This window comes from Macadamia integrifolia, chromosome 8 (genome assembly GCF_013358625.1).
Source record: "Macadamia integrifolia cultivar HAES 741 chromosome 8, SCU_Mint_v3, whole genome shotgun sequence".
Classification (NCBI taxonomy): Eukaryota; Viridiplantae; Streptophyta; class Magnoliopsida; order Proteales; family Proteaceae; genus Macadamia; species Macadamia integrifolia.
In genome coordinates, this window is record NC_056564.1 from 19,539,096 (window position 1) to 19,555,688 (window position 16,593).

At 39.6% G+C, this 16,593-nt stretch overlaps 1 protein-coding gene and 1 pseudogene across 3 annotated transcripts in view; one reads left to right on the plus strand and one right to left on the minus strand.

Moving 5' to 3' along the window:
* Nucleotides 1-4,408, minus strand: part of LOC122086443 (DNA mismatch repair protein MSH3) — a 43,509-nt gene extending 39,101 nt beyond the window's left edge. For all 3 annotated transcript variants that reach the window (XR_006142421.1, XR_006142420.1, XM_042655245.1), the window contains exons 1-3: nucleotides 3,364-4,408; nucleotides 2,608-2,799; nucleotides 2,272-2,436 (exon numbers count right to left, since the gene is read on the minus strand). Coding sequence is in view for 1 of the 3 variants with exons in the window: in XM_042655245.1 (XP_042511179.1) it covers nucleotides 2,272-2,436; nucleotides 2,608-2,799; nucleotides 3,364-4,377 (1,371 nt within the window). In the remaining 2 variants the exon portion in view is untranslated. The remainder of the gene's footprint in view (nucleotides 1-2,271; nucleotides 2,437-2,607; nucleotides 2,800-3,363) is intronic.
* Nucleotides 4,409-11,448: 7,040 nt separating this feature from the next.
* On the plus strand, nucleotides 11,449-13,277 carry LOC122087665 (annotated as a pseudogene).
* Nucleotides 13,278-16,593: the final 3,316 nt, after the last annotated feature.

Consider the following 16,593-nt stretch of genomic DNA (forward strand, 5'->3'; position numbering starts at 1 on the left):
TCGGTCATTTTGACCATCCTACCCTCAGACGATCCGGGTTCGTCAACGGTGGCTGAATTGGCAAACTACTTTTGAGGGGGTTTGCTATGAAGTTTCCAACAGAATCGTTGGATGTGTCCTGGTTTACCACAATGATGACATGTGCGTGTTGTCCCTGAATTACCAAGGGAAGAGTTCCCAGTGAATTGTCCCTTATTACTACCATTACCTGTACCCCGTGAGGTTCCTCGATTATTACCCTGTGCTGCAAGTGCAGAATTTTCCACTAGAGTGGAATCCTGAGAAGTCTCTCGAGATACCCATAAGACTTAGGGAAAGGTATCTGTAAGAGATGCCACCTTATCTCCTCCAAGAATCTAAGAACGAACAAAGTCATACTCTGTTCCAAGGCCTCCCAAGAAACCCATAACTGCAAGTTGTTCCCTCTAGTCTTGCATTTTCTTCACATCATTGCTAATAGGGAGTAGAGAATTCAGCTCTTCATACATCCTCTTGAAATCAGCAAAGTACTGAGTTAAGGGTCGACCCTTCTATCAATCCGATAAAAGTCCTGAGATAGCTCATAAATACAAGAAAGGTTGTTCTGTCCAGAGTATAGAATATTCAGATAGTCCCACAACTCCTTCACAGTAGCAATGTGAGTAACAACATCGACTATGGAGTTATCCATTGAGTTCAGTAGCTGTCCGAGACTACGTGCATCAACCGTATCCCATATGGCATTAGTGGCATGTTTTCCCTTGGTAAGATGACCCTGGTGATCCCGACCAGTCAAAACAAGCTGCACAATTTTCTTTCATTGATAGAAATTGACAGCTCCTACAAGTTTCTTTTCTGTAAGTCTATGTGATGATGAAGACATCACTTCTGTGACAACTTTCTTCCCTTCTGTGTCAGCCATTAGTGCACACAGAAAAGGATCAAACAAACTATCAATCTAATCACACAATATCAGCAAGCAGTTCCTTAAAAAAAGTACCCCCAAAGTTGTTCAAAACAGTCCTCCAAAATACTCCAAACAATACCTCAAATAACAGCAAAGTACTGTTCAGAACAGTCCCCAAAAAATCAGAAATAGTACCCTCAATGGTACTCAAACTAGTCCCCTAATATTGGCACTAAATAGGTCCAAATATTAGCACAACATAGTCAGAGATAGACTCTACAATTTCACCCAGATTATGAATAAAAAACAGACCCAAAGAATGAGGAGAGAGAACCTGCGATAGGAGTTAACCTGGGCAGTTGCGGTTGAGACTTGCACACCTCAGTTTGGGCTGAAAATTGGGTCGAGAGTAGCTCTTTTATATGCAACAAAAACCTATAAATTTTGGCAGATTCTGATGGTCAGATACAAAGTTCTTAAACTTCTTGATTCTAGGTCTTGAAGAGAGAGAAAACAGTAGTAATCTTCAATTCCAGCAGCAGAGGTGCTCAGATATCCTTCAGCTAAGGATCGAAGGCTCTTTAGAAGGTACTAAATCAGCCTGCAAAACCTTGAACAGATCTGACTTCAATTGGCCTATTTTCTGGAGATCAATTCAAAGGGAAATCCAGAATTTCTTCAATCCAAAAGAATTCCAAAACCAGACTTTCTTCTACTAATTTGAGTCACCTCTTTTAACACATATGACAGATTCTCACGTTCAGTCCTCCATTCCCATTCTCAGCCAACTAGGGGATGAAAAACACCCCCTTAAAGGAGCCGCGAGATTCTTAGAGAGAGACCAGAAGTCGTAGACCCTTATTTTTTCTTTTTCTTTTTTTTTTCTAACTAGGAGGTTAGAAGGTAGGACCGATTGTTATTGTGTGGATCAGACAAGCTCTGATACCATGTAGAAAATATAGAATAAGTAAAAGAGAGGGAGAGAGACCGAGAGAGAAAAGAGAGAGAGCCTTTTACAGTGGGCAAACTCAATCTTGTAGATTGGACTGCCCCCCTCTTCTTATTAAATAGATAATTCTCAACTACGATAGTAGTAGAACAGCTGTCCTACTCTGACTAGGAATATGAAACAAACTAGGAAACTAATTAGCTAACAACGAATTAATCTAATTAGTAAATTACCACAAGTCCTAGTGTACTAGGACTCCTAACCCAATTGGGGAACTAACTTTATCGTGGGGAGGAGTCTGCGCTATCTTGCAGTTTCCTCCCTCTCCTACGATGCTTTCTAACAGAAACAACCATAAGAAAATAATCATGCTAAAAAATTGTTCCAGGTTAATGAAATTCCTTGTGACATATCATAAAGGAGTCTCCACCACTACCTCTAGTTGTTGAAGAGTATTGGCCGATAGAGACATTTCCACGTTAGTAGAGAAAGGCCGAAATGAAGCACCCAGGCACAGAATCCTTTCTAAGCCAAATTGCTTTAGATGACGAATGGTTAAGGCCAATGCTTGGACAGCCAACTCTGGCATCGAAATGATTCCCTAAACAGAACCACAAATTTTATTAAAAATATTTATAAATAATTAATGAAGTTCAATTAAACAATCTAATCAATAAGGCAGCAAGACATGCAGTAAATAACTAAATATGAAAATTCAAAATTAGCAGCTTGTGCAAAACTGCACTAAAAGAAAACCGCAAAATTAGCATACCTCAATCCCTAGCCAATGCTTTTCCCGTTCTGTAGCATCTGAGTTTTGCTCTTGATAATCCGCTGTGGCACCTTCTCCTGTCTTCTCATATAAAGACATGACCTCAGCTAGTGCCCCACCATCACAGAAGCAGTTGCGTGATGCACGCTCAACTCGAACATTCGATGCAGGCCCAGCATAAGCCAACAGCAACTAGAGTTCCACAAAATGATGATTAGAAAAATGGTAAACAAGTGAAAACATGTAAGAGAATGGCCTAAGACTGAAGCGAGATGTAAGCCGGTTTAGTTTCTGTTGCAAAGGACATTTCAAAGGATGAAAAATCTGAAACCTGTGACAGCACAGTGGAGTTTACCATGATATATATCTCGGTGGCTCTGGTAGTAATAAAAGCGTTTGACTTTCATCGTTATGAATTCTCTCCTCTTTCTCCATCCCTTCCCCCGAAAAATGAAAAATAAGGGGATTACAAAGAACATGATTTTTTACAGCTACCATTAATTTCTTCTTTTTTACCCCTTTACAGCATGTGTTGCATCACCTCACACTCTAAATAACACTTCATGGCATACAATCCCAGTGATGCCATTCATGCGTGCTGAGATGAAGATTTTCTTCTCTTCACTAGTCCAGTTATTTTGATTCCCCAACCCCCACCCCCTGCACTAGTTACGTTGGCTAGAGTTAGTAGTTTTCGTTCCAGTTAAGTCGGATTTACTTGTTTTTTGGAAAGACAAATCTAGGAGTACAGTATACCTTCTCTGTTTGTCTAGAAAGAGGCTCCCCAATAAGTATCTCAGCAGGAGACAAGCTCAAAACCACAGATTCAAGCCCTGATCTCATAACATTATCATTGAACTCCCCATGAACAACATCCCCAGTCGATATTTCTACAGCAATAAGTCCAATTCTGACATCAAAGCCACTCTCCACACCACAACCCTTGTTCTCAATCGAAACTCCCTTCTCAACAACGCAAAGCATATAATTAGTACTAGACCCGCAACCCTCCTCGCCTCCACCGACATCCTCCGCTGCCTCAATCGTCGCCTTCGTGTACAAAGCCGAAAGCCCACGACAGAAAGGCCCCAACCGATTAGTCCCGTGAGCCTTGATGGCTGCAGTCTCCGTCTGCTTAACTACACCGACTTTGTACCCAACACTGACAAGTCTCCTTACATGAACATTGAGCCGAAACGTGGGAATGCTCGCCGTCAAGAAATTATGATCAACGTGTGCATAAATACCCAAAACCCTAGCAGCAATCTCAGCATCTTCGCCAAAGAATCTGTACTTGTATCCGACTTCGATCATTAAGAGAACATCAGGATACTTGGCTTTAAGTTCAACAACTTGCTGCTCCAAAGGAGTGTATTTTGGGTTGGGTGGACGAGGTTTTGCCGTCTGCGGAGACGAAGTAGAGGGTTCAAGAAGCTTTTGGATGAATTTTTGGTGGAGGGGTGGGTTAGGGAGAGGAGGAGGGATGGGGTTTTGAGTGTGTGGAGAGAGTTTTGGTTTCTTGGAGGGGTTCTGTGGTTGAGAGTTCGCTGGGTTTTTGGGTGAAGCAAGTTCAGATGATCGAATTCGTTTGGCGGGGGAAAAGGAGACTGTGGCGGAGACTTTAGGGGGAGGAGTTGATGGGTTAGGGTTAGGATTAGGGTCAGGGTTCAGGTTCGGAACAGAGGGTGAAGAAGAAGGAGAAGGAGAAGAAGCATTTTTCGGCTTTGGGGCGAAGAAGCGGGAAATGACCTGCTGCTTCTGCTTTCCCATGGACGTCCCGTTGTCTTCGTTTCACTTAATTTTCGATTTCTGAAAGGGTGGAACCACTGACCGATGGATTATATATAGGCTACCGATTTCGCGCCTTCTGTAAGTCCGTGTTTGGACATCAAGAAAATAAAAGAATCTAGTCTTGTCGTTGACACGGGATTTTTTCTCGGGTCGAAAGGAAACTGCGAGAGTCCCGTTGCAATTTCAATTTTTAAAATATAGAATATTCCTTTTAAATTTAAGCAAACCAAACCGGAAGAAAATACCAAAACTCGAAAAATCCGTACAGTCCCCCGACTTTGAAAATCCGATGTAGCATGTGTATGACGGATTGGTCATGTTCTATTCCTTGACTAAACAATCTTTGTATGTCTGATGTCATTGCTTGTACGTGTGAATCTAATCAGTAAACTCTTCCTTCACAACAACAAAAAAAAAACAAAAACGTATAGTTTTTTCTTTTTCCACTCTTATTTACATCCAACGGAGCCCAAGATTTTACCACCACCTGATTATTATCTATGATGGTGAGAGAACACATTTTCTTTTCCTTTTTTTAGGTAACAAGAGAACCGTTCTTCAGGATTTTATTCAATTGGAAGGGCATCAATCTTAAAACAGACTCATTTGGTGAGAGTGGTCAGTAATGGGCTTTGTTGGGCCAGGTCACGGTAAAGTAGAGCCCATTCCATTCCTGCATGATTTTACTAAGGACCCAAGACTGGCCTGTCCCCAGAGCCACAAGGCCAGTGCCAGAATCAAACCTTAAAATTTTCGAATCAAACTTCTTTCTTTTACCTTTGGACCTAATGAACTACGATGAAAAATAAAGACAAGTATCCTGCACCCACAGTGATGTGAGAATCTTTTAATCCACGTGTCCATGGGATTTAATCCTCTTGTAAAATTAGAAAAGGGTATTTTGAACCTTCAACAATAGGATAAGAGGCATGAGTTAATGATGACATTCACTATCCTAGATTTCAGAGAGTCTAATCATAGCATGAATTAACATGACTAAAGAGATTCTCTCTTCACCCCAAATGAATAAAAACTGACATAATAGTGGATGAGAGAAATTAAAACACGAAGTGGGTAAAATCAAAATCATTTCACACATAAGGTCATTGCGCGGGATAAACCGTGTTAGACTTATTAATCATGTATCACCAATATGTTAATTTATAACAACAGTTTTCTTCTTACATATCCATTTTAACACATTTGGTAGTCTAGTCACCTATTACTATGGCTTTGTTGCCGTCGAGAATTCTTCGGATTTCGAACATTTGTCCTGCAATGGCACAAAAGGCAGAGGCCTGCAATGGCTCCAAGATTAGTCCTCCGACACCTAAGTTAGAAACTCATGCAATAGTAGTAAGAGAGTAATAATGAGCAAGATAGTGAACTTACCTCCGCTAGGTCCTTTCCCTCTTATTTATAGAACCGGTCCTCATAGAGTCCTACTAGGACACACCCTCCTACTTTGACAAGTTTTTGGGGCGGTTCAGAGGATCATATCCCATGAATCTCCTGCGGAATATTGTTACCCTTTGAGGAGACGTCTTTCCCCTCTTACCCAGATGAGGTAGAGTACTACCATGACTCTGCCGTGGAGGAGGGTTGGATCTATCTCGAGCTCCGATATCCAAGGTTTATTGGCTTCTTGTGGGCGCGTCTAGTTCCTTTCTTAATTAGTGATCAACCACCACTTGTCGACATCTTGTTAGGTGGTTAGTTTTACGCATATCAGGTTTAAACTAGCCAAGTACTGTTATCTTAGGCACCATTTGACAATGTTCATAAAAACACATTTTTGTGTTTTCCTGTTCCTAGAAACGGAGAAACAGGGTAAAAAACGTTTGATAATCTTGTTTCGTTTCACCTGTTTTTAGAAACATAAATAGGAATTTATGGAATTTTATGTTACAAGAAAAGGCTGTGACAAAACAAGTTACACTCGTTTCATCGTTTCTAGAAACAAGTTAAAATAAGTGAAGGCAACAAATTGTGGATTTGTGCCCGATAAAAAAGCCCAAAAGCGAGAAGTGTGACTTTTCTCAAGCTCAAGAGTAATGGAATTTTTTAGGCTCAAAAGTGAGGAGCAAGAAATCAAACAATTATTTATGCATAAATTGATCCAAAAAACTGGTCTATCAAACACCCAAAAATCCGTTACTATTTTCAAAAACGTGAAAATTCATTCCAGCCGTCTATGGTGCCTTACTTGGGTCATGGAATCCTGGGCTTAAAATGCTTAATCCATTTGAAATCAAGCCCAGATAAAGCCAAAAATGAACAAGTTAATATCCATTCCAGTCCACCTACATGCTTAAAGAACAGTTGTCTAGCTTACTTACAGCATTAGGAAAGAGTCTTGAAATGTGTTTAGCAGACAGCATTGCAATGGAAAAATCCCATATCGAAGTAGGATTTTTCGCCCACCATTTTTTGTGTTTTTTCTTCCCCGTCAATTGATGATCCATAAATCCCTAACTGTTGGGCCTTGACACTGGAAATACAAAGGAGTGACAGGAGTCTGCGTGGTTTGAACTTTTCCAAGTAGCTTGCCGTAAAGGGTCTAAAAGCAAGCACATCCCAAACTTTATTAAGCCCAAAACGAAAGAATTTATTTTCCAGTTTCCATAAAGTTGAGCATTCCATAGGCAGCATTTATAGAAAATTTGTAATTTCTTATTAATGGTAAATGGTTAAGGTTATCCAGTAAAATTGTTTAGTGGTTCATTCAATTCACCTCACAACTTATAATGGTCCATGAAAAGGATAAAAATCATCTACAAATCAATTAAGAAAAAATGAGGCAAAATTGTCCAATGTAGACATATCTATATCAATATTGGTATTGGTATCGATCAAGACTGATACTTATACTTATATACCAATATTTGAAAACCACAAAATCAATATACTCTCAAGTGACCAAAGTATTCAATGGCTTAGGTAAGGATTAACTTGCGTATCTTCAATTAAGGTAATAAAATCTTCAAATGATATTTTATATGAATTTTCTATATAATTTATGTATATTACATTAAAACAAAAATCATGTTACGGAAAAAAAATATATATATAATGTTTCCTTCTTTCTATATTGAACCAAAAATAACCTAAATAATGGTAGTTGGGGTTGAGTTAACTCAGTGGTATGCTACTAGGCAGTTGGGCACTTGGGCTCTAAGCCTCCGACCGCTACCTTCTTAAAAACTAATAATAGTTAATAATTATATCATTAAAGTAAGTGTGTCCCAATGACCCTTAATAAGCCTTGCGTAGCCTAGTAACCCTTGAACTAGCACTAGAAGGTAAAAAAAAAAAAGGTGATTAATTAGAAAGGAAGCCACGATTTTAAAAATGGGATCAAAATCGATCAAGACCGATCCCGATTCCCTAATTCGAATTGGATTCTCCATACACATTTTGTATAGGATTATGCCTGTTTTTGTCAAATTCCAACAACTTTTGTATGGATTTCAAACCGATATCAACCAATTCCAAGTGGAAACGGATCAAAATCGACTGGACCCAATTCAAAGCCCATGTGGAGGTTTAAACTTTAAGGGGTTGTTTGGTATCGTTCTTAAAAAACGTTTCTATCGTTTTTTATTTTGTTTTATTGGAACAAAAAAATGTAAAAAACTGTTTGGTACACCAGGGTTGTGTTTTAGTTTTTATATTAAAAAAAAAAAAAAAAGGAAAATTAGTCAAAAGTCGGAACTCCAAAATCCAGTTCCGACTATGACGTTTCGTTTCAAAATCCCTAATTTGGAACTATTGTTCCTGATAGCTGGAGTGGGATGAGTATCTGCAGGTAACTTTTCTCTCTTCTTCTTCTCTTTTCTTCTCTCTTCTTGTCTCTTCTTCTCCCCTGTTCGCGTACCCGTTTCTTCTCCTCTGTTCGCTTCTTTCTTCTTCTATTCTTCTCTCTTCTTCTCCCTTGTTTGCACTTTTGGATTTTTTTTGTTTTTTTTCTTCCAAAAAAAATTTGGAAACTCGATCAAAAAAAAATGGAGCTGGTTCCCGAAGCATTGCATTACTGATTAAATTTGTGTATCTGCTCTTATTATTCTTTATGTCTTTGTACCTGCTTCTGCCGATTGAAATTGAGTTGATTTTGTTGCAGATAGAGGTTTGTTAAAGATCTTGGAGGAAGAATTCTTGGGACCTCCCATGAATGTAAATCATAGCCCCCCTCCTTTTTTTGATTTGTTGTGGTATTAAGGGAACTCGAATTTTTGCGATAATACAGGTGGTGGTTGAACTACTTCTAGGTTTAGTTTTCTGTATGTTTGCGGCGTTAATTGTGCCGGGAGAATTCCTATCCATGCTTCCTGATTCGGATGAGAACAGGTTGGTTTTGAACCCATTTCTTTCAAGTTGGTCGTACCTTGTTTTATTTGATTGGTCAATTTATGTGGAAGAAGGAAACAGAAAGAGTTGAGGATAAAACTAAATCACTTGCTTAGCTTCTATTCATATTAAAGTGAACAAGATTTTAGGTGTGAAGACTTAATCGTCAATCTTCGAGTTGAATGCAATGGTCTTTGGGATTGACAATTCTGTCAGCTGAATGTCTTGCTTGTTGTCTGCTTGAAATTCGTTCTCTGCATTCGGTGTTTTGATGCATTTTCTGTCAATATGAGCTATTTAGTGCTTAGGCTTATAGCGGCACATTCGTTTCATGGTAGAGGTTGAGTTACTTCTAATTTGACTCAATATCACCAACCAAGAGAATAATGCAAAGCCAATTTTATGAGAATGGGAGAAGCAAAGAAACCCTTGCTGCTAAAATGGTTGTCATTGGAGTTAGAAAGATAGTTTTCTATGTCTAATAGTATGGGACTCCATCCAATTAAAGATGAAAAAAGTACGGGAAGCAAGAATTGTTGAAACTAAGGCATACAATAAGCAGTTCGTGATGAAGGGCAAACAAGATTTAATTTTTTCCATGGCTTTTATTTTTTACAGAGACTAGTGTGTTCACAATTTTTATTTATTTATTTCCATTTCCTTTTCCTTTTGGTGCAGGGTTGTGCAGATCCTAATAATTAATACATTTGTTAAAATATAAAAATAGAGATTTGAAGTTGTTTTTGGATTAGTATCATCTAGGAGTTGGTTTTTAGATGCACTGGATTAGCCGAGGGGGGTGAATAGGGCTTTTGTTTGGAAATATTCAGACTATTTTGATGGCTATGTTGTTATTTCTTGTTTGGATTATTTTGGTTTCAATGATCCTAATCACATATATTATTTGATATAGGCTGATGACCATGGATATGGTATGTTTGTATGGTTGAAAGATGAAACACATATTTCTACCATACAACATATATTAGATTCAGAAAGCTCAACATCAGTAGCATTCACACCACCGTCCATTTCGAATGAGTACATGAAAGAATATCTGGAATGGATACTTAAAGGATTAGAGGACCAAACAAATAAGATGAAAGACATCCTCAATGCATTTAAGTCTTTAGACTTGGACAAAAAGTAAAAATTTTGGGAATTATATAATGCATAATTAACTTGGACAAGGCAATCTTAATTATATACTTTATTTGTCATTGTGAAACCATATATATTTTTTTTTTATTTGGTATGTAATGCTTGATTGTCCCAAAGAATTATTAATTTATAATAGTATTTTGGCATTTATATCTGTAATTATTGAATTAAAAAAAAAAAACGTTTATGAAACAAGCATTACCAAATAGTTGAATTGTCGTTTTTCTATTATGAAACTGTTCTAGAAACAGATTCACCAAATAGCCTTAATTCGTTAAAAAACGATGTTTTGGCATAGAAACTGAAATTTTCGTTTTTGACACGAAATGGAATTTCTGGAACAAAATCGATACCAAACAGGGCCTAAAGGTTTACAACTTGAAGCGGTAGATTTATGCACAAAATGGTCACATGTCCAATGGGGGGGGGGGGGACAAGGCCCACATTGAGTACAAATTGCTATCATTCTTAATTGATAACTGATTGTGTAGATTCTTACATCAAGGATGCATGATCTGGTATTACAGCCTTAAACCCCACCCTCCTCCTCTAACACCCCCACAGCCCTTATAACAGAGAGAGAGAGAGAGAGAGAGGGTTTTCCTTCAGTCATAGTCAAGGGAAAATTATTTAACGAAGGCCTTTTAGCACAATACATATTATCAATCTTATATTATAAGGGAAATATATGAATGTCCATTATTAGTGATTGAACTTTTCATGCACCTAGGGTAATGGAAAATTTTCTCCATTGTTTTTTTCATAAAAATTTTCCTTCACCTAAGGGTGTCAATTTGAGTCTAAAATTGAACCTCCAAAACCTGGAACTGACTTATCCATTTACTAAATTGGATGGTTCTAAAAGTTGGATTTTGGATCGATTGTTAAATGAGACAATAGTTTTGGTATGAGTTTCCTAATAGGGCTAGAATAAAAAACCCACCATAAAACCAGCTGGAATCGAAATCCCTAGGATATATTTAATATCGTTAATTTATTTATCTTTTGGAGTTACTTAATAATTATAATTTAAAAAGAGAAGATTTTCTAAAAGACAACAGGCTCCTGTGCTGGCTTGCGCCAACATGAAATTGGCGACAATGAGAGCGCAGCTGAAAACATAATAACGATGGAATTTCGCCCCACTTTCATTTGTTTGCCTTTTAAGTATGAATTTGGCTCTGCTACACGTAGACACTTGTCATTTTTGCGTTTCCAGAAATATTTCTCTGTACATTATAAATGGCAATAGAGCCGAGCTCGATTTTCATGAAGAGGCTCAGTTGCCTTGGGTCACGGAAAATTAGCTATAAATCATTAAATCGAGGAGAAAATGAGATTTTCAAATTAAAGGGTGACGAGTGACAATGGGACTATAGGTCCTGCTTGAACCACGTTAGCTCAAGGCCACTCCAAGCTGTTGTAAACTTCTAGTCCACAATCTTTTACCACAAAAAACTTCTGGTCCACAATCCACAGATTCTTGCATAAAAGCCACCACCATTCCTTTCTTCTCCCTTTAATAATACTGTTGAGCATTCTACCTCATTCCCAAGCTATGAAAATATAATACCAAATGCCCATAATACCCATCACCGTAAATTTTATGCCACCCAGACCCCGACCCAGAATTGGTCTGGGTTCTGGTTTAATCCATGTTAAGGGAAGGGCATTTCCGGTTGTGGACGTTGATGGAAGAAGGAATACCAATGGGCTATCTTTTTCTTGGTTTCCATCTTCCACGGGAACTTGGGAAGCAGCTCAACCTTTCATTGGCTACTAAGCCCCAGAACCTACAACAACGTCGTCGTTGCTCCCACCACCACCACTACCATTTCTTACGAATGGGGCTATGAGAAACAAAGTCTCCACAGATCTCGTTCAGCCCATCCAAAGCCAAGTCCGAGAACGTCAACAAGAAGCAGAAGCACAAGAAGGTGAAGAAGAAGAAGAAAAACCAAGCAGTGAATGGGATTTCAGTCTCTACACGGTTGTCTCTTCGAGCAAAGTTGGAGATGTATCCGACATCCTCGGCGTAATCGAGTTCGATCCTTCTGGTCGTCTCATAGCAACAGGAGGGATCGCTAGAAAGATCAGGATCTATAACCTAGATTCCCTGCTACCGCATGGCATTCGCCCGGATGCGCAGGATACAATCTTCCTGGACAATTCCAGTTCATGTGACTTCTACATATGCACCCCGGCGAAGCTTAGCAGCCTTCAGTGGAAGCCCAACACGTGCAGCGGCGTGGTTGGCTCAGGTGACTATGACGGAATACGATCTGGACCGTCAAGTGCCAGTCTTCGAGCGTGATGAACACGGGGGGCGGCGAGTTTGGAGTTTAGATTATTCGCAGTGGTTTCCGGGGCCTCGGCGCGTCGGGCTCCAACGATGGAACTATGCAAATATGGGACACGCGCTGCGGCGGCAATGGCACGTGCGTGGCAATAGCACATCCGAGCGCGTCGAGGAGCTCCGTGTGTTGCGTGGAATTTGAACTAGGTAGTGGACCTTTGATTGCCGTCGGATGTGCTGACCGGAGGGCTTACGTTTACGATGTGAGGAAGATGTCGAAGCCGGTGAGGGTGTTGAAGGGGCATCAGAAGACGGTAACGTACGTGAGGTTTATGGAGGAGGGGAAGGTGGTGTCTGCAGGGACGGATGGGTGCCTGAAGCTTTGGGACATGGAGGGTGCAATTGTGATACGAACGTACAAATGTCATGTGAACAGTAGGAGCTTTGTGGGGTTATCGGTGTGGAGGAATGGAGGGCTAATGGGATGTGGGTCGGAGAGCAACGAGGTGTTTGTGTATGACAAGAGGTGGGGAGAGGCGGTGTGGGTACGTGGGTTTCATGGCGAGTGTGTGGGTAGAGTTGGGTGTGAGGGAGGAGGGTTCGTCAGCAATTTGTGTTGGAAACAAGGTGGAGAGGATGAAGATCAGTGCATGCTTGTGGCAGGAGGGTCCGATGGGGTGTTGCAGGTTTTTGGGGGGAGAAGGAAGTCGTCATCGTCATCATCATCATCTTCAACATCTTCATCAGTTGGTGGATGAAGGATTCATAGTAACTCAGACTCAACGGGCAAATGGGCTGGGTAGGGAATTTGGACAGTTGGACGGGAGGACTCGTCTTTTGGTGTGGTTGGGTGATAAATGTTAACCAGGTTTTTGTGGTCAAGGAAGGGCATCGTCGCTTCCCTCCACCCACATTTTGATATGAGAAGTTTTCATGGTAGATTTTGATTATTTGGGTTCCTTCAAGCCCCAGCGAAGGAAGAATAATCCGTCGCCATTGTCGGTGGTGATTAAATTAAAAGACTAGGAGCTTATGATGAGTCTGAATCAAGTTTTTAACACAAGGATTGTTGGTGTACGATGTCTTGTATTCCGTCACAGTTTAATCCAGGGAGTATTGGTACAACCTCGATAGGCAGGGCAGCGGTCCCGCTAACCGGTTAGCGGGTTGTGAGGGTTGCAAGAGGGGCAGGAGGCCCCCTTGCATAGCAAGAGGTGTAGGGGGGCGCAACCCCCCTGCTCGAATTTTTTTATTTGAGGGCAATTGTGTACTTTCTGGATTAGGGTTTTTTGCTATATATTTGTAGCGAGAGTTTCTTTCTCTATAATGCAAGTAATACTGAGAGGTGTGAGGAAGAACACTGTAAACCTATTCTCCATTGATAGTGAAGTAAGATCTCATCTCACCGAGGACGTAGACAACCTTGCCGAACCTCCTAAAATCCGTGTGCATTGTTTGTTCTATTTTTTCATTATTTTCTGTATCATTTTAGGGTTGTTTTTCTACAAATTGGTATCAAAGCTCTAGGTTTCCGTTTTTCTAGGGTTTACTATCACGTTGGCAGAAAACGGATCGAATGCCAAATTATGATATCAAATAGTTCAATGGGAAGAACAATTTCACTCTCTGGCAAAGGATGAAGGATCTTCTGATACAGCAGGGTTTGGCGAAAACGTTGTTGGAGAAGTCAAAGAAACCTACAACAATTACTGACGAAGATTGGGAAGAGATGGAGGAAAAGGTGGTAAGTGTTATTCGATTAAATCTTTCTGATGATGATATACAATATGTTATGGGTATCGAATCTGCATCACAGTTATGGGTGAAACTTGAAAGCATCTACATGACGAAGTCCTTAACGAACAAGTTGTTCGTGAAGAAGCAATTGTATTCTCTACAGATGGAGGAAGGTATGGATATATTAGAGCATCTTAACAAGTTCAATCAGATCGTAAGTAAACTTGCAAACCTGGAGGTTAAGATCGAGGATGAAGACAAGGCGTTACTGTTGCTATCATCGCTCCCAGAATCATATGATCGCCTAGTAACGACTTTCTTATACAGGAAGGAGACCCTTGAGATGGATGAAGTTGCGGCTGCCCTCATGTCCAATGATACAAAGAAGAAGACTAGTAGTACTAAATCTCAAGGAGAAGATCTTTTTGGAAGTGACAAGGAGCAGGAAAGAGGGAGATCAAATCAGAAGGGATCTAAAAAGAGTCGATCGAAATCAAAAGGGGCAAAGACAAATGTCTCTTATTACTATTACAAGAAGAAAGGTCATATGAAGAGAGAGTGTTTGAAAAGGAAGGCGGACTTGAAGAAGAAATGTGTAGATAAGACATCTGAGGAAGCTAGCGTGGCTGACAGTTCAGATGGAGATGATGGAGATGTCCTCTCTATATCATCAGGTAAGAATCAATCATTTGATTCTTGGATTTTAAATTATGGATGTTCATATCACATGTGTCCACATAAGGATTGGTTTGATACATATCAACCATATAATGGTGGGTCTGTCCTAATGGGGAATGATGCTGTATGCAAGACCATTGGGATAGGCACTATGAAAATCAAGATGTTTGATGGGATAGTAAGAACTTTAGTAGATGTGAGACATATACCATAATTAAGGAAAAACTTAGTATCTTTGGGGGCACTTGACTCAAATGGCTGCAAGTACATAGCAGAAGGTGGAGTTCTTAAAGTTATTAAGGGTGTTATGGTTGTCATAAAGGGACAACTAACAGGAAACCTATACAGACTCATAGGGAGCACTGTTACATGTGGAGCATCTGTGACTACAGATGCAGGATTTGATACAGATGATACATATCTGTGGCATATGTAGTTAGGGCATATGGGAGAAAAAGGATTGATGGAGCTTCATAAAAGAAAACTGTTGAAGAGAGTGAAAACTTGTAAACTGAACTTTTACAAGTATTGTGTGTTTGAAAAATAGTGCAAGCTTAGTGTCAAAATTAACATAAGAGTAAAGGGGTGCTTGATTATGTATACAACGATATATGGGGTCCTTCAACAATAAAATCTGAAGGTGGGATAGAATGCTTCGTGACCTTTGTTGATGATTACTCAAGAAAAGTCTTGATCTATTTCATGAAGCATAAAAAGTGAGGTGTTTACTAAATTTAAGGAATGGAAGGTTGGGGTAGAAAGAAGATAGGAAAGAAAATTAAGTACTTGAGAGTAGATAATTGAGGGGAGTACACGTACAAGCCGTTTATAGAATTATATAAAGCTGAAGGGATTACACGTCATTTCACGGTTCCAAAGACATCATAGCAAAATAGTGTAGCTGAAATGATGAATAAAACACTTCTAGAAAGAGCTCAAAGTATGAGGCTGAATGCAAGGTTGAACAAGAGATTTTGGGCAGAAGCAGTGAATAGGGCATGTTTCCTCATCAACAAGTCTCCATCAAAGGTGATTGATTGTTAAATTCCCGAAGAGATATGGACAGAAAAACCAGTAGATTATTCTATTCTAAAAATATTTGGTTGTCTAGCCTATGCACACGTTGAGAGTGAGCAGCGATCCAAGTTAGACTCAAAGTCTAAGCAGTACACCTTTCTTGGTTTTAAGAAAGGCGTAAAGGGATTCAAGTTGTGGAATCCAAGTTCACAGAAAGTTATGGTTAGCAAAGACGTTGTGTTTGATGAGTCTCATATGGTGAAGTCAAAATACAATTTACAAACAGTTGGTGAAAATAAATAAGGTTCTACTGTGCAAATGGAGTTAGGTGAGTCGGAAACAATAAGAGAAAATAAGTCATCTAGTGACTTACTAGGACAACAGAAAGCAGTAGAATTTCCTTATACTGTAGCAAAGGGTAAAGAGAAGTGTACTAATAGCACCTGTGAGATATAGGTTTAAGGACATAATTGCCTATGCCCTCACTGTAGGTACAAGTGATCCATTTTCCTACCATGATACTTTGAGTGATGCACAATATGATAAATGGATGACAGTTATGATGGAGGAAATGGAGTCTCTACAGAAGAACAAGATTTGGGAGATTGTGAAAAACCCAAGGGAAGAAAAATCATTAGGTGTAAATGGGTCTTTTGTAAGAAAGAAGCAGCATGAAAGGTATAAGGTCAAACTTGTAGCCAAGGGCTATGCACAGAAGGAGGGGACATACTACAATGAAATATTCTCTCCAGTGGTAAAACACACTTCGATCCGAGTATTACTTGCTTTGGTGGTCATGTATGATTTGGAGCTTGGTGTGAAGACTGCATTTCTTCATAGTGACTTGGAGAAATACATTTACATGGAACAACCTGAAGGTTTTAAGGTACAGGGAAAGGAAAATCATGTTTGTCTACTTCAGAAGTCGCTTTATGATCTTAAGCAATCTCTTAGGCAAT